This window comes from Leptonychotes weddellii, chromosome 3, assembly GCF_054177405.1.
Source record: "Leptonychotes weddellii isolate Sample4059 chromosome 3, ASM5417740v2, whole genome shotgun sequence".
In the NCBI taxonomy this organism is placed as follows: domain Eukaryota; kingdom Metazoa; phylum Chordata; class Mammalia; order Carnivora; family Phocidae; genus Leptonychotes; species Leptonychotes weddellii.
In genome coordinates this window covers 99936272-99961582 of record NC_138371.1, presented here as the reverse complement: position 1 = coordinate 99961582, position 25311 = coordinate 99936272, and the positions used below count along the sequence as shown (strand labels likewise).

General features: G+C 42.2%; 1 protein-coding gene across 11 annotated transcripts in view; it reads left to right on the top strand.

Moving 5' to 3' along the window:
- The first annotated feature begins 14600 nt into the window (after window positions 1–14600).
- The window catches only part of SAP130 (Sin3A associated protein 130), a 79339-nt gene continuing 68628 nt past the window's right edge, over window positions 14601–25311 (top strand). For 5 of the 11 annotated variants that reach the window (XR_014143667.1, XM_081814657.1, XM_081814655.1 and 2 more), the window contains exons 1-2: window positions 15397–15594; window positions 16397–16514. Coding sequence is in view for 10 of the 11 variants with exons in the window: in XM_081814657.1 (XP_081670783.1) it covers window positions 15523–15594; window positions 16397–16514 (190 nt within the window). In the remaining variant the exon portion in view is untranslated. Of the gene's footprint in view, window positions 14749–15395; window positions 15595–16396; window positions 16515–25311 lie in introns of those variants that run through there. The other 6 variants (XM_081814661.1, XM_081814660.1, XM_081814654.1 and 3 more) reach the window with 4 other exon arrangements.

Below are 25311 nucleotides of genomic sequence, written 5' to 3'. Positions count from 1 at the left end.
TCAAGAAACAAGAAAAATCTCAAGCAAAAATCTAAATTTACACCTAGAAACTAGAACTAGAAAAAGAAGAACAAATGAAGCCTAAAGTTAACAGAAGGAAGAAAATATTGAAAATCAGAGTGGAAATAAATTAAACAGAGACTAAAAAAAAGAAAGAAAGGTCACTAAAATTAAGAGATGGTTCTTTGAAAATACAAACAAAATTGATAAGCTGTTAGAAAGATTCATCAGAGAGAAAGAGAACCGAAATGAATAAAATCAGTAATGGAAGACGTGAAGTTACAACTAACACCACAGAAATACAAAGTTTTATTAGATACTACTAGGAAAAATTATATGCCAACAAATTGGACAACCTAGAAGAAATGGATAACTTCCTAGGCACATAAACTTCCAAGACTGAATCAGGAAGAAATAGAAAAACTGAACTGAAGGATTACTACTGACAAAATTGAATCGGCAATCAAAAAACTCCCAGCAAACAAAAGTTCAGAACCAGATGGCTTCACAGTTGAATTCTACTAAACATTTAAAGAATAGTTAATACCCATCCTTCTCAAACTATTCCAAAAAATAGAAGAGGAAGGAAAACTTCCAAATTCATTCTAGGAGGCCAGCATTACTCTGATACCAAGATGAGACAAAGATGCTACAAAAAACAAAACAAAAAAACCTACAAGCCAATATCCCTGATGAACCTAGAGGCAAAAATCCTCAACAAAATATTAGCAAACCAAATTCAACAAAACATTTTTAAAAAATCATCCACCACAATAAAGTGGGATCTATTCCAGAGATGCAAGGATGGTTCAGTATCAGCAAATCAATCAACATGATACACCACATTTCTACAAAGATAGAAATCATATAATCATCTCAATAGATGCAGAAAAAACATTTGACAAAATTCAACATCTGTTCATGAAAAAAAAACTCTCAACAAAGTACATTTAGGGGGAAATACCTCAACATAATAAAGGCCATATATGACAAACCTACAGCTAACATCAGTGAAAAATTGGAAGCCTTCTTCAAAGGTCAGGACAAGACAAGGATGTCCACTCTCACCACTTTTATTTAACAGAGTACTGGAAGTCCTAGCCATAGAGGTCAGACAAGAAAAAGAAATAATACATCTAAATTGGTAAGGAAGAAATAAAACTCTCACTACTTGCATATGACATGCTAGTATAAGTAGAAAACCCTAAAGACTCCATCAAAAAATTATTAGAACTAATAAATGAATTCAGTAAAGTTGTAGGATACAAAATTAACCTATAGAAATCAGTTGAATTTCTTTTTTTTAATTTTAAAATGTTTTATTTATTCATGAGAGTCAGAGAGAGAGAGAGAGGCAGAGGGAGAAGCAGGCTCCCCACCTAGCAGGGAGCCTGATGCGGGACTCGATCCCAGGACCCTGGGATCATGACCTGAGCCAAAGGCAGATGCTCAACCATCTGAGCCACCCAGGCGCCCTAGAAATCAGTTGGATTTCTATAACCTAATAACAAAGTAGTAGAAAGAGAAATTAAGAAAAAATTCCCTATAAGCCAAGTTGGAAAGGAAGATGGTAACAGAGGAGGAGGACCCTAGGCTTACCTCATCCCATGAATATAACTAGACAACTATGAAATCATCCTAAACACCCTAGAAATCAACCTGAAGACTGACAGAACAAACTCCTGAACTAAAGGGAGAGAACAGGCCAGACTGAAGAAGGTAGGAAGTGTAGAGGAGAAACAGATCCTGACTGCTGAAGAGGGAAGGGAGCTGTGGTCGTGGAGAAGGGCAAGGGGAGGTGGAGAGAGAAAGAGAGAGCGAAGAGCACATAGGGGAGTTCACAAGGAGAATGTTTCCCTGTAGCTGTTGGCTTGGAAAGTAAGAGGGGTTGAATTTTGTGAGTTCTTGCAACCAGTGGAGCTTAAAGCCTGGAGTTCTAAAGGTTAGTGGACTTAGATGGGAGAGAGCCCTGAGGGCACAGTGCTGCTCTTAGAGAGAAGGCAGGCAAACAAACTGGGGGCCTACAGCATGTAAACCATGATCTGAAGAGCACCTGGGGCACACAGCGGGGAGATTATTCACTCTTCTTGGAGCATGTCCCCGAGAGGCAGTATATAGCAATATAGGCCTACCTAAAGAAGGAAGAAAAATCTCAAATAACCTAACCTTATACCTAAAGGAGCTAGAAAAAAGAACAACAAATGAAGCCTAAAACCAGCAGAAGGAAGGAAATAATAAAGATTAGAGCAGAGGGTGCCTGGGTGGCTCAGTCATTTAAAGATTTGCCTTCGGCTCAGGTCATGATCCCAGGGTCCTGGGACTGAGCCCCACATCGGACTCCCTGCCCAGCAGGGAGTCTGCTTCTCCCTTTCCCACTGTGCCTCCCCCCTAGCTTGTGTTCTCTCTCTCACACTCTCTCTCATAAATAAATAAAATCTTAAAAAAAAAAAAAACTAGAGCAGAAAAAATGACATAGAAACTAAAAAAACAATAGAACAAATCAATGAAAGCAGGTGCTGGTTTCTTGAAAAAATTAGTAAAGTTGATAAGCCTCTAGACAAACTTATCAAAAAGAAAAGAGAAAGGACCAAATAAATAGAATCACAAATGAAAGAGGAGAAAAAACAATCAACACCACAGAAATAAAAACAATTATAGGAGAATACTATGGAAAACCATATGCCAACAAATTGGACAACCTAGAAGAAATGGATAAATTTCTAGAAGCATATAACCTCCCAAAACTGAAACAGGAAGAAATAGAAAATTTGAACAGACCAATAACCAGCAAAGAAATTGAATCAGTAATCAAAAAATTCCCAAAAAAGAAAAGTCCAGGGCCAGATGGCTTCACAGCTGAATTCTACCAAACATTTAAAGAAGAATTAATACCTGTTATTCTCAAACTATACCAAAAAAAATAGAAAAGGAGGGAAAACTTCTAAATTCATTCTATGAGGCCAATATTGACCTGATACCAAAACCAGATAGACACCACGAATAAAGAGAACTACAGGCCAATATCCCTGATGAACATAGATGCAAAAATCCTCAACAAAATCCTAGCAAACTAAATCCAACAATACACTAAAAAAAAAAAAAATCATTCATCATGATCAAGTGGGCTTTATTCCTGGGTTGCAAGGGTGGTTCAGTATTTGCAAAGCAATCAACATGATACATCACGTTAATAAAAGAGTAAGAACCATATCATCATTTCAATATATGCAGAAAAAGCATTTGACAAAGCACATTAATTCATGATAAAAAACCCTCAACATAGTAGGTTTAGAGGGAACATATCTCAACATAATAAAGGCCGTATATGAAAAACTCACAACTAATATCATCCTAAGTGGGGAAAAACTGAGAGCTTTTCCTCTATAGTCAGGAACAAAACAGGGATATCCACTCTCACCACTCATTCAACATAGTACTGGAGGTCTGAGCAACAGCAGTCAGGCAACAAAAAGAAATGAAAAGCATCCAAATAATGAAGGAAGAAGTAAAACTTTCACTATTTGCAGATGACATGATACTCTATATTAAAAAAATTTGGAAAACTCGCCAAAAAACTGCTAGAATTGATCAATGATTTCAGTAAAGTCATAGGATACAAAATCAATGTACAGAAATCTGTCGCATTTCTATACACTGATAATGAAGTAGCAGAAAGAGAAATTAAGGAATCAATCCCATTTACAATTGCACCAAAACCAATAAGATACCTAGGAACAAACCTAACCAAGGACGTGAAAGACCTGTACTCTGAAACTATAAAATGCTGATGAAAGAAATCGAAGATGACACAAAGAAATGGAAAGACACTCCATGCTCATGGATGGGAAGAATAAATATTGTTAATATGTCTATGCTACCCAAAGCAATCTACACATTTAAAGCAATCCCTATCAAAAAACAGCATTTTTCACAGAACTAGAACAAACAATCCTAAAATTGTATGGAACCACAAAAGACCCCATCTAGCCAAAGCAATCTTTTTTTTTTTTTTTTAAAGATTTTATTTATCTGAGAGAGAGAGAATGAGAGACAGAGAGCATGAGAGGCAGGAGGGTCAGAGGGAGAAGCAGACTCCCCGCCGAGCAGGGAGCCCGATGCGGGACTCGATCCCGGGACTCCAGGATCATGACCTGGGCCGAAGGCAGTCGCTTAACCAACTGAGCCACCCAGGTGCCCTAGCCAAAGCAATCTTGAAAAAGAAAAGCAAAGCCAGAGGTATCACAATTCCAGACTTCAAGTTAAATTACAAAGCTGTAGTAATCAAACCTGTATGGTACTGGCACAAAAATAGACACACCGATCAATAGGACAGAACAGAAAGCTGAGAAATGAACCCATAATATACAGTGAATTAATTTTCTACGAAGTAGGAAAGAATATCCAATGGGAAAAAGACTATCTCTTCAACAAAGAGACAGTTTCTTACAACATACACAAAAGTAAACTCAAAATGGATTAAAGACCTAAATGTGAGACCTGAAAACATAAAAATCCTAGAGGAGAACACAGGCAGTAACCTCTTTGACATCAGCCATAGCAACTTCTTTCTAGATATGTCTCCTGAAGCAAGGGAAAGAAAAGCAAAATAAACTATTGGGACTACATGAAAATAAAAATCTTCTGCACAGTGAAGGAAACAACAAACAAAACTAAAAGGCAACCTACAAAATGGGAGAAGATAGTTGCAAATGACATATCCAATAAAGAGTTAGTACCCAAAATATACTAAAAACATACAACTCATCACCCAAAAAACAAATAATCTGATTAAAAATGGAAGGCATGGAGAGCCTGGTTGGTTCAGTCATTAAGCGTCTGCCTTCGACTCAGGTCATGATCCCAGGGTCCTGGGATCGAGCCCTGCATCAGGCTCCCTGCTCCACGGGAAGCCTGCTTCTCCCTCTCCCACTCCCTTTGCTTGAGTTCTCTCTCTCACTGTGTCTCTGTCAAATAAATAAATAAAATCTTTAAAAAAAAAATGGAAGATATGAAGAGACATTTCTCCAAAGACATCCGGATGGCCAACAGACACATGAAAAGACACATATCATCAAAACCACAATGAGATATCACCTCACATCTGTTAAAATGGCTAAAATTAAAAACACAAGAAACAACAAGTGTTGGCGAGGATGTGGAGAAATAGGAACACTCATGCACTATTGGTGGGAATGCAAACTGGTGCAGCCACTGTGGAAGACAGTATGGAGGTTCCTCAAAAATTACTATGATCCAGTAACCAAATTACTGGATATTCGTCCAAAGAATATGAGAACACTAATTCAAAGGGATACATGCATCCCTATGTTTATTGCAGCATAATTTAGGAGCAACCTAAGTGTCCATCGATAGATGAATGGATAAAGAAGATGTGGTTTATATATACAATGGAATATGATTCAGCCATCAAAGAGAATGAAATCTTGCCATTTGCAAGGACATGGATGGTGCTAGAGTGTATTACGCTAAGCGAAATAAGCCAGTCAAGAGAAAGACAAATATCATATGATTTCACTCATATGTGGAATTTAGGAAACAGAAGAAATGAACAAAGGGGGAAAAAGAGAGAAACCAAACACAGACTCTTATCTGTAGAGGACAAACTGATCATTATCAGAAGGGAGGTGGGTGGGGGGATGGGTGAAATAGGTGATGGGGATTAAGAGTACACTATCTTGATAAGCATTGAATAATATATAGGGTTGTTGGATCACTATATTGTTTCCTGAAACAATATAGGACTGTATGTTAACTACACTGGATTTAAAATGTTTATAAATGCCGTGATTAAAAAAGCAAATAGTGAGATACACTCAAATACTGGAAAGCAGGCCTGCCAGCTCTAGAGCCATCCAAGGACTGTTCACAAGGATGCTGGACCCCAGATAGTCAAGCCTCCAAAGGTGACCTTTATGATAAGGACTTCCTATTCCCAAAGCAGAGAGTTTTTCTGAAGGCCAGCTTCCTGGAAAAAAGAGGCTTGAGAACAGTGATCTTTGAGCTGGATGGCTCAACCTAGCATGAGAGAAAGTCAGGTGATTTTGAGATATGTGGATCAAGAAGGAATAAAGGGCCCAGACAGGTCTGGCAAGCCACCTGAGCTTTTCCCTATTCCAGATCCAAGAGGGGCTGCAGTGTCTCCAAGTCTACTCATGGCTTGCCTTCTTCCTGAAGGGGCTGTACTCCAACTAATAGCTTAGCTGACCAAAGGTATGGTCAGTAGAAGTAGCTAGGCAGTGGGGAACTCCAGGGGATTTGCCAAACAAAGCTTTGTAGAAGGGGGAGGGAGCAGACCTGGAGCAAGCACCTGGGGAGAGTGCCCACTGGACTTTTATATGGCCCGTGGCTGCTGTGTGGCAGGGGGAAAGGGACGTAGGGAATGTGTCCAGGAATGGGATCACCTCCCAACTGTTCAGAGGGCCTGAGGCTACAAGGCCACCAAGAGTCAAAAGGAGCCAGACTGAGCATCTCAAAAGGCCCATGGAGTCTGCAGAGGCCTTAGGGCCAGGGAGTAGATATGAGATCTGGCTCTGCTCCCTGTAGGCCTGGCTGTGCCCTGTTGCTGCCTGACTTCCCATTCATGCTGTGCTGCCACTCGGCATGGTAGCCCAGCCTCTTCCTTTCTTCATGGAGAAGCCCCAGTTCCAATGCTTCTGTTCCTCTCTGGCTTCTCCAGTTGGCCCCATGGCTCTCTTCCTCAGGAGCAGCTCTGCTTTCACCCTCATAATCTACCCTGATTCCTCCAGGAAACTGACCTGTTACATTTGCCCTGCGACAGCCTGTATGGCAGCTCTGCCAACAAGGCTTACCGAGACAGGAACTCCTGGTGTGACCTGCTAGCATAAAGACAGAAGTGTCTGGTCCAGTGTCAGACAGCTGACTAGAAGCAGAGTCAGGATACAAATCAGATCCCTGACCCCCAGGAATTAATCAGACAGGTAGCATGGCACATAGAATAACAGCCTACCAAAGATGCCCACCATCTATCTAATCCCTAGAAACTTACATGGCAAAAGAGAATTTGCAGATGTAATTAAGGGTAGAAACCCTGAGATGGGGAGATTATCCTGCATTATCCTGGTGGGCCCAGTTTAATCATAGGAGTCTTTAAAAGCAGAGAACCTCTCCTGGCTTGCTCAGAGAGATGAGATGGAAGGAGAGGAGATTCGAAACATGAGAGGGACCCAATTTGTATTGCTGGATTTAAAGATGGAGGAAGGGGCCCAGGCCCAAGAAATGTGGGCCCTCAGCTGACAGCAGCAGGAAAACAAGACCTTGGTCCTACAACCACAGGGAACTGAATTCTGCCAACAACCCAAATGAGCAAGGAAGTAGATTCTCACTAGAGCCTCCAGAAGAGAAAGCAGCCTGCCTGACACCAGGTGGGATTCCCATTGGACAGATGACCTGTGGAACACTAAGACAATAAATGTGGGTTCTTTCAGTTTGTGGTAACTTGTTATAACAGCAATAGAAAACTAATTCAGATACATACTGAAAAGCTCAGACAGCTCAAAGAAGAGTCCAAGGAGTAGATTCCAGAAAGGGTGGGAGCCCAGGCATCTCTAGCATCCTGTGTACCAGAACCTTGAAGGGCTGCCATGAAGTGCCTGGGCTCCATTCTCATTCAATCTCTGCATGTCTCCACACAAGTTTCCAGTTTGAGGGAGAGAATTCTCTCTTCCAGCAGGGCCCACACCCATCCTAGAGGTCAGGGGACAGGGCCATGTGATGGTCATCACTAAACGTGGGGTTGTGGAGATGAGTCTTTCCTAAAAGAAAGGACTATGGATCAGCCAAAACACCAGTTGCTCATTGCAGTGTTCATTCACATTCTTCTATGAAAAGTATTTGAACAATGGTTCTTCACTGGGATTTCTATGGCTACACAAGCCTGGGAGTAAAGATATTGTCATAAGAACGGTCACCACTTATTAGTTCTGTGATTCTGCCTCTACCCCTCTGCAGGGAAGTTTTACTGTATTTATACATGCTCTCCGACGGTGGTGATGGATATATTTCATTGGGCTCTGCATAACCAGCCTCTGCGGAGTGCCCGTCACTCAGTCTATTGGTGGAATGAGTGGTCCATTCTTCCTGTCTGTTCCATGGGATGTGTGCCATTTTCTTCGCCTCTGGCTGCTGCTGTGATCTCTCTTGTCCTTCTTGACACCATAGACAGTAACCTAGCCTCTCATGTGGGCACACTCACAGCTTTGCTCCTGGCAGCCACTGCCAGATCTCAGGGTTGGGGGCCAGGACACTGGCATCTGTTACCATGGAAACTGTTCACAGCTGTGTTAGTGGCTCCTTGACATCTCAACTTCCCACAGAGGCTGAAATGAAAAAACTTTCTTTCTGCCTTTTGTGTTTCTCTCCATCCTTTGCATGAGTTATGTGCATATACCACCCATTGCCTACTGAAACACCAATCTTCCCTTCTTTCCTAAAAATAGTATCTTCAATTTTTAGCTATTCACATTACTGTTAAGGAAAATGCCTGCAGTCCCCAGAATCCCTTGCAACACGGGGTCCGTGTTCCATCCACTAGTTATTAGTGGAATAGTCCTGTGCAGCTTCCAGTAAGTGTCTTCAAGTGGAAAGGATGGGGCCCTCTTTGCTCCTTACTCCTGGCTAAAATACAGATGTAATGCTGTGGTATAATAAATAATTTCTGTGGTCTTTCTGCTGGGTTTCTGGCATCAAGGTTCAAAAACACCTGGGATTTCCTGGATGATGAGGGTGATTTTGTTATGTCAATAAGGTGACTCCTGGTGGGCCTTTAGATAGCTTTAAGGATGGGGGCAGAGGGCAGGGACTTTCAGCTCTGGGGATGGCTGGAGATTGAGTTCAATCATGTAGGCAATGATTTAATTGATCATGCTTATGTAATGAAACAATGATAAAGATTCTGCACATTGAATGGGGCGCCTGGGTGGCTCAGTCGTTAAGCGTCTGCCTTTGGCTCAGGTCATGATCCCAGAGTCCTGGGATCGAGCCCCACATCGGGCTCCCTGCCCCGCGGGAAGCCTGCTTCTCCCTCTCCCACTCCCCCTGCTTGTGTTCCCTCTCTCGCTGTCTCTCTCTCTGTCAAATAAATAAATAAAATCTTTAAAAAAAAAAAAAAGATTCTGCACATTGAAGTTCAGAGGAGCTTCCTGGTTGGTGAACACATTGATGTGCTGGGAGGGTGATGCACCCCAATTCTACGAGGAGAGGACATGGAAGATCTGCCCTTCCTCTCAGATCTCCCCCTCTGTGTATCCTTTATAATGAAACAGTAGCTGTACCTATAGTGCTTTCCTGAGTTTTGTGAGTCATCCTAGTGAATTATTAAACAAATTAATGGGAACCCCTGAATTTCTAGCCAGTCAGTCAGAAGTTCAGGTGGCCTGGGGGGCCCCTGAGACTTGTGGCTGGCATCAGAAGTGAGGACAGCCTGTGGTGGACTCTGCCCTCAACCTGTGAGGCTTGCACTTACTGGGTGGTTAGTGTCACAATTCACTTGTATCTAATGTCCACTTAACATTAGACCAGTTGGGGTGGAAAGAGAGTAGTAGATGGCTAGTGCCAGTGCTGCCAACCTGGATCACGAGGCAGCAGATGAAATGTGGCAGAGCAGGAGACAGTAATCTGGATCTTTATAGATGGTGCAACCACTGTATCCACTCTGCACTGCCTACCTTCAGACTTCACACTTCACCTTGACAGCTTTTGGCAACCATAGTGAGACTCACTCAAGTTAACATGCATTTATCAACAAGTTGTGAATGGCTGTGAAGAAGATGGGTTCACTCTGGTTCATAAAGAGTGGGCTGCAGATGAAGACCCACAAGGCTCCTGGTCAATTCCAGAGACTTAGCTGGTTGCTCTGGCTTTCTAAGAGGTGTTTGTCCATCTCCCACCCACTGCCTGTTAAATTGGCCCCTATGTGTTTCTACTTCTGTGGGTTTCCCCTGACTACCCGTGGTTCTCAGGAACTCCATGCTGCTCTTTTCTGTCTATGGTTTCAGCCAATTTCTGGCTTGCTTTTCTCGTGGCTTCCATGAAGCTCAGGCTTTTCAGCTTCTGCTCCTTCTCTTCTTCTCTATATTTCAAATTCTACTTTCAAATTCTGGAGAGAATTGAAAAGGTTGGGTAATTACATTCCTTCTAGTTTGGACAGAACATTCCTTTAAGACAGCTTATATAGAATAGATGCCCTGGGGTCAGATGCCACCCTACTCTGGGGGTATTAGTTAGCTATTGCTGCATGTTAACAAATTACCACAAAATTAGCAGGTTGAAACAACACACATTTATTATCTCATAGTTTCTGTGGGTCAGGAGTCCAGGTGTATCTTAGCTTGGTCTCCTGCTTGGAGTCTCATAAGGTGACAATCAAGGTATCAACTGGTATAGGTTCTCATCTGGAAGCTTTACTAAGGAAGAATCAAATTCCAAGCTCACCCAGTTGTTGGTAGAATTCATTTCCTTGGTGTGTAGGACTGAGGGTCCAAACTCTTGCAGATGTTTTCTGGAAGCCACACTCAAATCCCAGAAATTGCTTGCAGTTCCTACAGACCACCTATAGTTCCTTGCCATGTCACATGGTTGCTTCATCAGGCCAGGTGGGAGCCTCTAGAGCAAGTCTGACAGCAAGACAGCCTCAAAGAACATAAAATGGTCAAGGAAGTGACATCTCATCACCTTTGCCATTTTCTGTTAGTTAGAACAAATCACAGGTCCTGCTCACATTCAAGGGAAAGGAATTACACAAGGGAAGAAACACCAGGAGGAGGATCACGAGGGGTCATCCTAGGGTCTATCCACCACACCTGGAATAGGTGCATTTGGGGTAGGGACAGTGGCACAGAATGTGGTACCAGGAGGAAATAGATGCTGAGAGTGCCTGAGTAATAAACTGAATGAAGGTTATAAAAACAATGAATGGGAATGCAAGCTGGTACAGCTACTCTGGAAAACAGTATGGAAGTTCCTCAAAAAGTTGAAAATAGAGCTACCCTATGACCCAGCAATTGCACTACTGGGTATATACCCCAAAGATACAAATGTAGTGATCCGAAGGGGTACATGCACCCCAATGTTTCTAGCAGCAATGTCCACAATAGCCAAACTATGGAAAGAGTCCAGATGTCCATCGACAGATGAATGGATAAAGAAGATGTGGTATATGTGTGTGTGTGTGTGTGTGTAATGGAATATTATGTGTGTGTGTGTGTAATGGAATATTATGCAGCCATCAAAAAATGAAATCTTGATATTTGCAATGACGTGGATGGAACTAGAGGGTATTATGCTAAGCGAAATAAGTCAATCAGAGAAAGACAATTATCATATGATCGCACTGATATGCAGAATTTAAGAAACAAGACATAGGATCACAGGGTAAGAGAGGAAAAAATGAAACAAGATGAAACCAGAGAGGGAGACAAACCATAAGAGACTCTTAATCATAGGAAACAAACTAAGGTTGCTGGAGGGGAGAGGAGATGGGATGGCTGGTGACGGACATTGGGAAGGGTATGTGCTGTGGTGAGCGCTGGGTGTTGTGTAAGACTGATGAATCACAGACCTGTACCCTTAAACAAATAATACATTATACGTTAATTAAAAAATAAAAAATTAAAAAATGGATATGACAAAGTTCAAAAGCATTACACCCTCTATATCTGTAGCTCATTTAATCTATACAGGATGGAGATAAGTAATGGTATTCTCACTTTACAGGTGAGTGAACTGGAAGGGACTATTCTTCTCTGGCTGAAGAGTTGGGCCAAGGGGAGTATCTGGACTTAGAGGAACCACAAAGAGTATCATTAGACCACCCAGGCTCTTACAGACTGAGAGCCACTGAGGTCCAAAGGCCTGCTACAGATTCACCAACACTTAGAGGCTGGCCACTGACACTTGACTGACCACCACAGGACACTTGCATTGAGAACCTGTCCTCTTTGTTGGAAAAGGGCAGTAGTTACTTGCCTAACTTTAGATAACCACCCAGCAGCTGTGGTACCTGTTGGTGTCTTTGCTCAATCCATCCAAACTATCTTATGTGAGCAACATCATTATCAAGACCCAAGATACTAATAAGCCCCTGAAACTGACAGGGGGCTTAAACACCTGAGATGTATGGAAGATTCAGCCCAGATGGGGCACAAGGAGTGTCTTGGTGTGTCTTCAGCACACCAAGCTCAGTGGATGGGAATTCTAAAACCTAGCAACATAACCATGGATTTTCCTTCAAGTATCCATGATATGAAGGACAGGAGACATAAGAATAAAGCAGCAGAGACTGTCCCTAATAACTAAGGAAAACTCAGATTTCATCCATGTATTATGATGTGTCTGTGACTATACTCAGCAAACATTTATTGAATCCTTCCTGTTGACTGGAGATCTAAAGATGAGTAATTTCTCTCTCTGCCTACTCCAGGAGTAATACAGAGTAGACAGATTAGTGCTATATTAGAAGTACTGAAGAAGTTCTAGGAAGTATCCTGTGGGGGGAGAGGGGAGGAGAGGAATTCAAGGAAAGCTTGCAGGAGAAGAGAAATAATTTTCTTTCCAGGTAGGTAGTGTAGAATCAGCAGAACTCTACCAGATGATTGCTAAACGTTGAGGCCGTATAGAAGGCACATCAGCCTTGAGCCAAGTCCTGGAAGTCAAACTGTGTGGAGAATTAGTGGAAACTACTGTTGACAGAGTACTCTATGTTTGAGTAGGAGGGACTGAAGTATTCAGACCTTGAATACTGGATTTAAAGATTTATTCTGAAGTTATTGGAACATCGTGGATGGGAAGAATGGACTCAGATTAATGTTTTAGAAAAAGAACTCTGTGGAGGACAGATTGGGAGTAGGAAGAGATTCAGGTGGGGGCACTCAATTACAGCACTACTATAATCCAGACAAGAAATCGTGAAAGCTTGAGCCAAGGCAATGGAAGCCATTGGAAAGGGGGGACAGAGGTACATATGGTGACACTGGAAGATGGAAAAGTGGAAAACAACAATAAAACCAAAGGCCTCTGGAAAGGATGGTGATGTCATTCATCAAATCCAGAAATCAGAAGGAGCTCACAGGTGAGGCAAATCAATAAAGGTGTTCAATCTGTTACCATCCAGGGGTTGTAAGACATATTCGTGGAACTGTAGGTGTACAACTCAGAGAGAAGTCATTGTGTAGATAAGATTTTGAGTCATTATCAAGTATGATAGTTGAAAATATGAGAGTGCTTAAACCAGTTAGGAAGATAGTATAGCATTATAAGATGGTAGGAGCCTTGGAGAATGCTGTATTTGTGAGAAAAAAGGGTATAATGGAGCTTGATATGGATAGGAGTAGAACCAGGAGAGAGGAAAAGGGAAGAACGTTTTAAGGAGGAATTACTGTTGGTAAGCTAGACATGAGGAGGGCTAAGCAAGGACCACTGGGTGAAGTAGGTCACTGGCAACTTTTGGGGAGCAGTTTGAGAAGGGTGGCAGGAGCAGAATCCAACAAGGGTTATAGACTGCTTAAGGAGAGAAGAGGCTACAGTGTGTCACATCAGTTACTTTTAGAAGAAATTTGAGAAGGGAAGAAAGTGAGAAAGGAAAGTGGCTTGAGGAAGGAGAGGGGTACTTGAGACTCATCCTTGTTGCTATGAGCTACTGTCTTCCTAGCAGCAGTTATCTTACACAGCTGTGCAGGATAAGAAGGAGGGATTTGACCTCCTCACCCCTCCCCCTTATTTCTAACTAGTTACAAAACTCCAGGCCTAAATTACCATCTGGAAAGGAGAAGGGGGACGTAATCTATTAACAGATCCAAATTTTGCTTCACCAATTTTGGCTAAGACTTCCACAGGTGTACAAACTCCAATCCTCCACCCCAAACAAAACAACAACAAAGCAACACCATCCCCCTTCTCTTCTTTGTAATCTGGAAAAACTCAGTAAGTGCACAGTGCCCGAGTCCTGTGCCTAGAGCCCCTCTCTGAGTCAGTCTGCTTTAACCAGAGGGAGCCCGGCTCTGAGACTGCCAAGGCCGGTGCGCAGCTCTCGAGGCGGCGCGCTCGGCGCAAACCCGACAGAATCGCTCCAGTTCAGCGCACCCGATTCTCCAGCGATGCTTAAGCTTTGCCGGCCGTCGCCTTCGGTGGTGACATCAAGTCCCACAACGCGGCGCGGGGAAGTGAACACAGTCAGGAAAACCCTCGGCCCTGCCTGCGGCCTCTTCGTCCCGCTACAGTCGGCCTCCATTACTCTTTTCCCGTGCCGCACCTCCCTTAGTAAAATGAAACCTAGTGCCATCAGCTGAGGCAGAAGGGTGGGAATCCACTACCTCTTCACTAAGCAAAGAAAAAGGCAGAACCCACTCTACGCAGCAAAGGGGTGTGTTGCACCGGTCGGGTCGCCTGGAGGTCCCGCCCAGGCCCGCCCTCCTGACACAGGAGACTACATTTCCCAGAGGCCTCCGCGGCCCCAAGGGGCAGGCCCGTCCGCTCTCCCGCTCATACTGAGCGGTGACTGGCTTCCCCAGAGGAGGGCGGGGCCTACCCCAGCCAATAGGTGAGAGGCTCGTTACGGCGGCGGAAGCAGCGGCGCTGGGCTGAGGGGTGGGGGGCAGAGTGCTAGCGCCCCGGCGGCGGCGGCGGGTCCGGAGCCCGAGGACGTCGGCCCCACAGGCGGAGAGCGCACGGGAGCGAGCTCGAGGCGGCGCGGCGGCCCCTCGGCGCAGCACCCAGGTAATGGCGGGACGGGCTCCCGGGAGGGGAGGGGAGGAGAGGGGAGGAGACGAGGGGGCGGGGCGGCCGAGCCGGGCTGCAGCGTCCGTCCCGCTGTGCGTCCCTGGGGAAGGGCAGCGGTGTCTCGTCTGCTGCGGCTCAGACCTAGGCTCTTTCACGAGCTGGGCACGGCGGTTGGGCCGGCGGCAGGGACCGGGTGTCCTGCGGCAAGGAAGGGAGAGCCTCCAGGAGGGGTGGGCTGTTTCGGGCTTGGGGGCGTGGCGGGCGTGGGCCCTGGCGGGGAAGTGGAGCGGCCGGGGAAGCGCCGGCGGGCGGGCGGCCCAGGGAGTTTGGCTCCTGGAGCAGTTTAAAGTGACTCTCCACATCCGGGCCCTGCGCCCGCCGCTTTCAGACCCCGACCGAGGCGGGGCCTCCTACTTCCCCGCCCCCCTCGCCGGGAGCGCTTGTCTTCTTCTGCCATTGGCTCAGCCTCGAGGGGTTTGGACTGCCCCTGCGAGGCTCGCGCCTGATTGGCTGGGAGTCGGCGGGAGGGTGGGGCGGGATCAGAGCGCGCAGGCCTCCGCGGATTGGTGCGGACCCTCGAGTGACGCGGCCGGCGTGGGTCCAATGGGCGGGCGGGGGAGGTAGGGGCAGGTTCGGGGGAAGAAGACTGGAGAGGAGCCGCGGCCGGGTGGCGGGGGTGAGCGGGGCCGGCGGGGCTGGACAGCCGCGGGCCCGAGGCGCGCTCCGGCAGGAGCCCTCTCCACGACCCAGGAGCCCAGCGCTGCCACCGAGATGGGCCCTCCGCGGCACCCCCAGCCCGGCGAGATGGAAGCCGGAGGTGCGGGCGGCGGGCGGCGGCTGCAGGTAAAGAGGCACACCGCTTGTTCTGGGGCTCCCCAGAACGCCGTCCTCCCCCACCCTCCAAGACTAAGTCTCAGACACCCGAAATGTCTCTGGAAACCTGTGTTCTGCGATATCAGCGGTGGGGTTCGGGGTGGGGGTGGGGTTGCGTGCGAATTGGGAACATCGGTAGAGCTTGGCTCCTGAGGGAAAAGTGGGGGTCGATTGTAGAGAAAGTGGCGAAGGTCTCTGGTCCCTCTGGCTCAGTAGGGGGTCTATGAGAAAAGGGGGAGGAAATCGGTAAATGGAGGCCTGTGCAGAAAACCATTTGAGAGTTCCTTTTGGATTAGGTCTTGATGTAAGCTTTCCGATTTCTTAGAGCAGGGCATCTCCCCCCGGGTTCCTGCTATGACATACTGATGACAGTTGTGTTCACCTTGGTGTGAGCTTCAGTCTTTCAAAGGAATATGCTGTTTTCCATAGAACTTTATACAGATACCTATTTGTTGGGTTAATACCCATTATATGGCTGTTGTACAGAATTCAGTGTTGATTTTTTAGAGTGGTAATCTGTATTTCCGGAGTGTGATAGTATACCCCAACACCACGCAAACGATTTTACTATTACTTGAATCCATGTCCTTTAAAAACTTACAGAATTTAGACCATTTCTGCACCGTATGTTGATCACAAGTAATCGTTTTAGGTGCATGAAGCTGCATTTGCTTTTCTAAGGGAAAGTATAGGTACTGGAGATGCTTTAATTTCTCATTATTGATTCTAATGTGAGAATTTAGTAATAACCATGTGACTGTATGCACTGCAGGTGGAAATGAGTTCTCAGCAGTTTCCTCGGTTAGGAACCCCTTCCACTGGGCTAAGCCAAGCTCCTTCACAGATTGCAAACAGTGGTTCTGCAGGATTGATAAACCCAGCTGCCGCAGGTGAGATGTGTGACAGTCTTCTCTATCGCTTCTTGCTTTAAGAATATTGCCAGTTTTTTTTCATTTAAAAATTAGCAAATTCCTTGTGGGATTTTAGTAAGTACTAGGTTATTGAATTTGGAGAAAGGATATATTACAGTTCTAATTTAAACAAGGTTTGTTGAGGGTGCCTGGGTGGCTCAGTTGGTTAAGCATCTGACTCTTGATTTCAGCTCAAGTCATGATCTCAGGGTTGTGAGATTGAGCCCCACGTCAGGCTCTGCGCAGGGCATGGAGCCTGCTTAAGAGTGTCTCTCTCCCTCTCCTTCTGCCCCTCCTCCCTTTATAAATAAACAAGGTTTTTTTTTTTAATTCCTTTTTTAATCCTTTCACGTATACTAGAGTATACGTGAAACTTACAGCGAAGCATGCCTATGAGAACTATATTTTAAATACATTAATGTGTTCTCCTTTAAGGCCCAGAGGTATAAGAGTGCCATGGGGGAGTCCAAAGGTGTTTAAGGCATAGTTCTTGCCTTTTAGGAGCCTATGAGCTAGGAAAGAAAGTTTAAAAGAAAAAGTACAGTCAACCCTTGTAAAACACAGGTTTGAACTGTACAAGTCCATTACATGTGAGTTTTTTCTGATAAACATAGTACAGTACTGTAAATGTATTTTGTCTTCCTTATGATTTTCTTAATAACATTTTCTCTGTAGCTTTATTGTAAGAATATATAATATATGTAACATACAAAATACATATTGATTGACTGTTACAGGCAACATTTCTAGTCAATAGTAGGTTATTAGTAGTTAAGCTTTTGGGGAGTCAAAAGTTATATGCAGATTTTCAACTGCAGGTGTGGTCATCACCCCTAACCCCTGCATTGTTCAAGGGTCAACTGAATATATACACATATATGCACTTAGTTTTTAGTGATATGCCCTTTGAGTGCTGTAGATCAGTGGTCTTCAGCAGGGATGATTTTGCAGTCCAGGGAATATTTGGCATTGTCTGGATACATTTTTGGTTGTCACAAGTAGGGGGTGCTGTTGGCATCTGATATTTAAAGGCCAGGGATGCTGCTAAACATCCAAAATGGGTAGGACAGCCCTCCACAACAAAGTATCTGGTCCAGTCAACAGTGCTAAAGTTGAGGTACTCCTTCAAGTAGTCTTTCTCTCTCTCTCTCTCTATATATATATATATCAAGTAAAAAGATGACATTGCAAAGTAAAGTATTCCTTTTTCTATTCCTTTTTCTTCACCGTCTGCTTCCTAAGTTCCTTATCATGGTAAATGGTATCACTGTCTGCTCATTGCTCAAACCAGGAACACGGGCATCATCTTTAACTGCTCTGTCTCTGGCTCTTATATGTGAGCTGTGGACCTTTGTCTGATGTTTCAGCCTCATTGTCCCTTTGCTTCCCTCCAGCCAACTTACTTTTTATTACAAATTTATCTGAGTTCTCTTTAGCCTTGAAGTAATTTTAAGCTACTTCTTGTGTCCTGCTTAATAGTAACTACTTGTTTTCTAAACGAATGACAAAAAGTTCCCAATATTCTTGACCTTGAGTCTTTATACACAATCTTCCTTCTTCCTGTACACACTCACTTATCTGGTTAATTCCTGTCCTTCCTTGAGTTTCATCTCAGATGTCACTTTCTCTAGGAGGTCTTTGTGACTAGACCACAGGAGTCAGGGGTAGGACCTGAAGGCTGGAATCATGTTCTGGAACCTGGAACCTTGTGTACCTTTGTATGTGCTATACTTGCTACATTGTAGGGCACAAAAATAGTGGCCAACAAGTCCTTATAGAGCTACTTAAAGTTCTTTGCTACTAAACAGATATTTTTGACAAATTGTCTTTGATATAAATTCATAGAATAATTTAAAGAAGTATAGCTTAAAGAGAATATTCTTGAATGTCTATTTACAAAGAATTATATTGCTTATTAAAAACGGTGTCAGGGGTGCCTGGGTAGCTAAGTCAGTTAACCATCTGCCTTTGGCTCAGGTCATGATCCCGGAGTCCTGGGGTCGAGCCCTGAGTTGGGCTCCCTGCTCCATGGGGAGCCTGCTTCTCCCTCTTCCTCTGCCTGCTGCTCCCCCTGCTTGTGCTTGCTTCCCGCCCCGCCGGTCAAATAAATAAATAAAATCTTTAAAAACAAAACAAAAAAGGGTGTCAATTAGCAATAATTGCCCTCAGATTTTGTTGAGAAGGAAATCATTGACTTAGACCAAAATTGTTTGTAATTTTACTTCTGAATAGTGTGTATGTTTTTTCCTTCAGTGACTCTGAGAAAGAAAATAAAAGTTTTTCCGTAAGGAGTTAAATATTACTCTATATTTCCAATTGCTTTTATTAGAAGAACTAATTCGGGATCCTAAGCATATCAGAATTTCAAATACATGTTCAAAGGTCAGAAGTATGGATTACAACAAGTTTTCTTAACTATTCTTTCAAGATCCTTTTGGTTCTAAATGATTCTAAAAAGAGCTTAACAGGGAATAGTCAGTACATTATATTATAATGAAATTGTCAAAAATCAAAACGTTCCTGAACAAATAGGTTTGGGGGAAAGTTACAAAATTGTCCATTTCCCTTAAAAATTTAATCGGGAAAAATCTGTTTGGACAACAGGGAAGGTTCACGACATGATCATCTATAAAGATCATATATTGAAAAAGCCATTAGAGCTAATAAGTGAAATTAGTAAAGGTTGCAGGATAAAAGTTCAGTGTATAAAAACCAGTTATTTTTAGTATTAGCAATGAACAATGAAATTTTTTAAATGTCATTTACAATAGCATCAAAAAAAACCCCACAAAGCACTTAAGGGTAAATTAACAAAATGTATGTAAGACTTGGGGTTAGAAAACTATGAAAAACGTGACTGAGAACAATTAAAAACCTAGATAAATGAAATGATCAATCATGCGCATCTATTGAAACAGTATTTTTAAGATAATAATTCTACCCAAAGGGATCTGTAAATTAAAAAAAAAAATTCTAATCAAAATCCTATTATGTCCTTTTGTAAAAATTGTCAGGCTGAATCTGTATTTATATGGAAGCCAAAGGACCTACAACAGCTGAAGCAATTTTGACCCCTAAAAAAAAAAAAATGAAAGTTGGCGGACTCTACTACCTTACTTCAAGACTTGCTGTAAAGCTACACTAATCAAGACAGTGTGATATTGGCATAAAGATAGAAATAGATCACTGAAAGTGGAGGATCCAGAAATAGACCCACACATAATGGTCAATTGATTTTTGACAAATGTACATAGATAATTCAATAGGGAAATGATAGTCTTTTAAACAAAATAGTGCTTGAACACCAGAATATCCATATGGAAAAAATGAACCTTGACCTTTACTTTCGCCATACACAAAAATTAACTCACATGTATCGTGGATCTAAATGTAAAACTTAAAATTTCTAAAAGAAAACATGGGAACTGCTTATGACCCTGGGGTGAGCAAAAATTGTTTAGGTTGCAAAAAACACTAATTACAACAGCAACTGGTATATTATACTTTATTAAAATTAAAAATGTCTACTCTTCAAAAGACACTGTTAACAAAATAAAAAGGCAAGCCACAAATTGAGAAGATGGTTGCAATAAATATATCTGCAAAGGGCTTGTATCCTGAATATACAAAGAACCCTTGTAACTCAGTAGCTTTTGCTATATGAGACAGCCTGATTTTTTTAAAATGGGCAAAATATTTGAATAGACACATCACCAAAGATGCTATCTGAATGTCCAATAAGCACATAAAAGATACTCAATAGTATTAATCCTCAGGGCAATGCAAATTAAAACCACAGAAAATAGTAGGCATCCACTAGAATGACTAAAAATACCAAGTTTGATGTGTTTGTGGAACAAGTAGAAGTCATACATTATTTGTGGGAATGCAAAATAATCTAACCACTTTAGAAAATGGTTTGGCAGTATCTTATAAAGTTAAATATAAACTTACCATACAACCTAGCAGTCCCATTCCTAGGTATTTACCCAGATAAATGAAAATGTATGTCGAAAGACCAATACTTCAGTGTTTATAGAAGCAGTATTCATAATAGCCAAAAACTGGAAACAATCCAGAATTTATTAGCTGGTGACTAGATAAAGTTTAGTTTATATGTACAATGGAATACTACTCAACATTAAAAAGGAACGAACAGCTGGTATATAGAACAACATAGAAGAACCTCAAAAACATATACACTTAACCCTTGAACAACCTGGGGGTTAGGGTCACTGACCCTCTGTGCAGTCAGGAATTTGAGTGTAACTTTGACTCTGCAAAAACTTAATTACTAATAGCCTACTGTTGAAGCCTTACTGATAATATAAACAATCAATAAATATTTATATTTTATATATATTATATACTGTACGTTTATAATAAAGTAAGTTAGAGAAAAGAAAATGTATTAAGAAAAGCATAAGAAAGAGAAAATCATTTATAGCATTGTACTGTATTTATCCAAAAACACCCAAAATCAACATAGGGGCACCTGGGTGGCTCAATTGGTTAAGCATCTGCCTTCGGCTCAGGTCATGAACCCAGGGTCCTGGGATTGAGCCCCCCCCATCAGGCTCCCTGTTTAGCAGGGAGTCTGCTTCTTCTGTCCCTCTGTCCCTTGACCCCGCTTATACTCTCTCTCTCCCCCCCAAATAAATAAAATCTAAAAAAAAAAAAAAAAAATCCACATATAAGTGAAGCCATGCAATTCAAACCCATGTTGCTCAAGTCAACTGTACTAAGAGAGGGAAGCAGACTGACACAAAGGACCACATATTGTACTGGGGCGCCTGGGTGGCTCAGTTGGTTGAGCGTCCCAACTGTTGGTTTCGGCTTAGGTCGTGGTCTCAGGGTCTTGGGATTAAGCCCTGCCTTGGGCTCAGTGGGGAGTCTGCTTGGGATTCTCTCCCTCTGCCTTCTCTCTCTCCCCACCCCCACGCACTGACACACGTGCTCTCTCTCTCAAATAAAAAAATCGTTAAAAAAAAAAAAAAGAACCGCATATCGTATGATTGTTTGCATGAAATTCCAGAAAACACAAAGCTGTAGTGTTAGAAAGCAGATTAGTGGTTTCTGAGGGATAGGAGGGTGGGAGGGAGGGAATTGCCTGCCAAGGGGCATGTATGAACCAGTGAGAATAGTGGAAAGTGTTTTGTATCGTGATTTTATTGTAGTTACAGTACTGTATACTTTTTTTTTTTTAAGAGGGTGGGGCAGAGGGAGATAATGTCAATGCAGGGCTCGATCTCACAACCCTTAGATCATGACCTGAGCTGAAATCAAGAGTCAGATGCTTAACTGAGCCACACAGGAGCCCTGTAGTACTGTCTACTTTTGTAAACTTTTATCTAATTTTATATAAAGAATTAGTGGGTTTTTTATTGTATCTCAGTAAAGCTGATTGACTAAAATACGGACAAAAGATAGACACATACACTTCACAAAGGAAGATATATATGAATGGCCTGTGGTCACATAAAAGATTTCCAACATCACTAGTCATGGAAATTCTAATTAAAACCACAATGAGAGACCCACTGTACACCCACTAGAATATCTGTGTATCAAGAATTGGAGGATGAGGAGCTGCCAGAACTCTAATACACTGGCTGACAGGAACATAACATGGGTACAACCATTTTGGAAGGTATTCCAGCAGTCTCATAAAGTTAAATATTTATTTATCATTTGACCCAGCCATTCTGCTCCTAAGTTGTTGGTAAGAATGTAAAAAAACTCTTGTTGAACTCTCCACTCTTAGAATAGCCATTTTATTGTATGTAAATTGTACATCAATAAAGTGGTTTTATTTGTTTTGATTTCAAGTTTTAAAAAAAATTCTAGTTAATATATCGGGTAATGTTCGTTTCAGGTGTACATTTTAGGGATTCATCACTTAAATGTAACAGCTAGTGCTCATCACAACGGCCCTCCTTAATACCCATCACCCATAAAGTGGTTTTAAAAATAAAAATTTAGGGCACCTGGGTGGCTCAGTTGGTTAAGCGACTGCCTTCGGCTCAGGTCATGATCCTGGAGTCCCGGGATTGAGTCCCGCATCGGGCTCCCTGCTTAGCAGGGGGTCTGCTTCTCCCTCTGACCCTCTTCCCTCTTGTGCTGTCTGTCACTCTCTCTCTCAAATAAATAAAATCTTTAAAAAAAATAAAATAAAATAAATAAATAAAAATAAAAATTTAAAAAAAATCTGAATGATCAGGGAGAATAATCAATATATAACAAAATGTAAAATCTAGATCAGTCTTTTCACCCAGCACATGTATTTTCAAAAATTTTTTTTCCTGAGGAAATCATTGAACAAGGACTCAAAGTACGTACAGGTTTTTATCTGAGTTGTTGATAATAGCAAAAAATTTAGAAATAACCTAAAAGCCCGCTGGTGATATAATGGTTAAAAAAAGCTATAGTTGGGGTGCCTGGGTGGCTTAGTTGGTTAAGCGTCCGTCTCTTGATCTCAGCTCAGGTCTTAATCTCTGGGTCGTGAGTTCAAGCCCCACGCTGGCCTCAATGCTGGGCGTGGGACCTACTTAAAAAAAAAAAACAAAAAGCTATAGTATATCTATGCAATGGAATTTCATTTAGCATTTTTTTAATGAGGTAGTATATATTCAGTAATACTCAGCAATTTCACTTCTGGGTATATATCCAAGAGAAATGGTAAATAGTTCACCAAAAGATTTGTGGGAGTATTACTAGCACTACTACTCATAATAGCAAAAAGCTGAAAACTATCTAAATGCCTATTAACAGTAAAATGGGTAATTTGTAGTTGATTCCCACAATGACCTACTATACTGACAATGAAAGATGTGCAGCTACATGCAATGACATTCATGGATCTCATACTTGTAAGTGAAAGAAGCAAGATACAAACAGGGTACATTTGCAATGAGTCTATTTATATAAAGTTCAGAAATAGATAACAGTAATCTGTGGTGCTAGGGGTTAGGATAGTGAGTATCCTTAGAAGGGATATTGAGGAATCCAGCTGAACAGAGGGCTTCTGGGGAATGTTTTGCATCTTGAGCTGGGTGCTGGTTACTCAGGTGTATTCAGTTTGTGTAAGTTCGTTGAGCTATACAATTAACATTTGTGCACTTCATGAAGGTTATAGTTCACTGAAAAGTTGCATAAATAAAAACCCACCCAAAATTAAAGAGGTAAGAAATGTCTCAAGGTTTTACCAACGTATTAACTCTTGGTTAGACTTTGGGAGCATCTTTATTTTCTTCGTAGTTTTACAGATACTTAAAATTTTTTACGTAAGTGTAATCTCTATTTTCTAATATTATTTTGGGGAAATGATAGACACGTATGAGATAATATTTTCACAAACTCTCTTTTACTAGATTAGGTCCTTGTTTTTGTTTTTTTTTTTTTTAAAGATTTTATTTATTTATTTGAGAGAAAGAATGAGATAGAGAGCATGAGAGGGGGGAGGGTCAGAGAGAGAAGCAGACTCCCTGCTGAGCAGGGAGCCCGACGTGGGACTCGATCCCGGGACTCCAGGATCATGACCTGAGCTGAAGGCAGTCGCTTAACCAACTGAGCCACCCAGGCGCCCCAGGTCCTTGATTTTTTAAGTTAGTTTTTAAATAGGTTACATGTTTTCATGGTTCAGAATTCCCAGAGTATACAGTGAAAAGTATTTCTCTTACCCCTGTTACCCCAGAATCCACTTTATTTCCTGTCAAGAAATGAAGATGCTTTGGGAGTTATGTTTCTACATAGGAAAATAAACACATATATGTTTGTGTATATTTCATTACTTTTTCACTGTTCTGTACCTTGCTTTTTTCATCTATATATTCTCAGATATTTTTGCATAATGCTCACTATCAGTTTTTTCATGAGAGTACCTAAAAAGCTTCCTTGTTTTATTCTTATAGTTGCATGGTAGTCTCTTGTGGGAGTATACCATAATTTATATAGTGAGTCCCCTGTTGATAGACGTGTAGGTTTTAAAACTTCCTTTACTGGAATAAAAATGGGGAAACAAATAATCTTGTACACAAGTCATTTTATACATACGCCATATATCTATAGGATACATACCTATAAGTGGAATTGTTGAGTTTCAAAGGCTGTGTGCATTGTAATAATGATGGAGATTTCCATGTTTGCTTTGTAGGAAATTTGTTTTGAAAACCTATTAACAGTAAAATGGGTAATTCTTAGACTTAAGAATTGTATTTAGGCGCATCTAGGTGACTAGGCTGGTTAACTGTCTGACTTTGGCTTGGGGTCCTTGGGTCAAGCCCCCCACATCAGGCTCCACACTCAGTGGGGAATCTGCTTCTCCCTCTCCCTATGCCCCTACCCCTAGTCGTGCACATGCGTGCGCTCTTTCTCTCTCTCTCAAGTAAATAAGTAAAATTTAAAAAAAAAAGAATTGTATTTAAATTATTGTTTTAATGTTAGGTTTTTATAACTTTTTAAATAAATACCTTAAATGAAAGCATCATATCTAGTTTTGCTCTTCTGAATTCATTTTTTTTTTTTTAAAGATTATTGATTTATTTGAGAGAGAGCACAAGCAAGGGGAAGAGCAGAGGAGGAGAGAGAAGCAGGCTCCCCGCTGAGCAGGGACCACAACGTGGGGCTTGATCCTGGGACCCCAAGATCGTGACCTGAGTCGAAGGCAGACCCTTAACCAACTGAGCCATCCAGGCGCCCCTTGAGTTCATTTTAGGTAGTTATCAGGCCCTTTGTTCATAGGAGTGGAAAAGTCGCAATAGCCAAAGTCAGTCCTGTG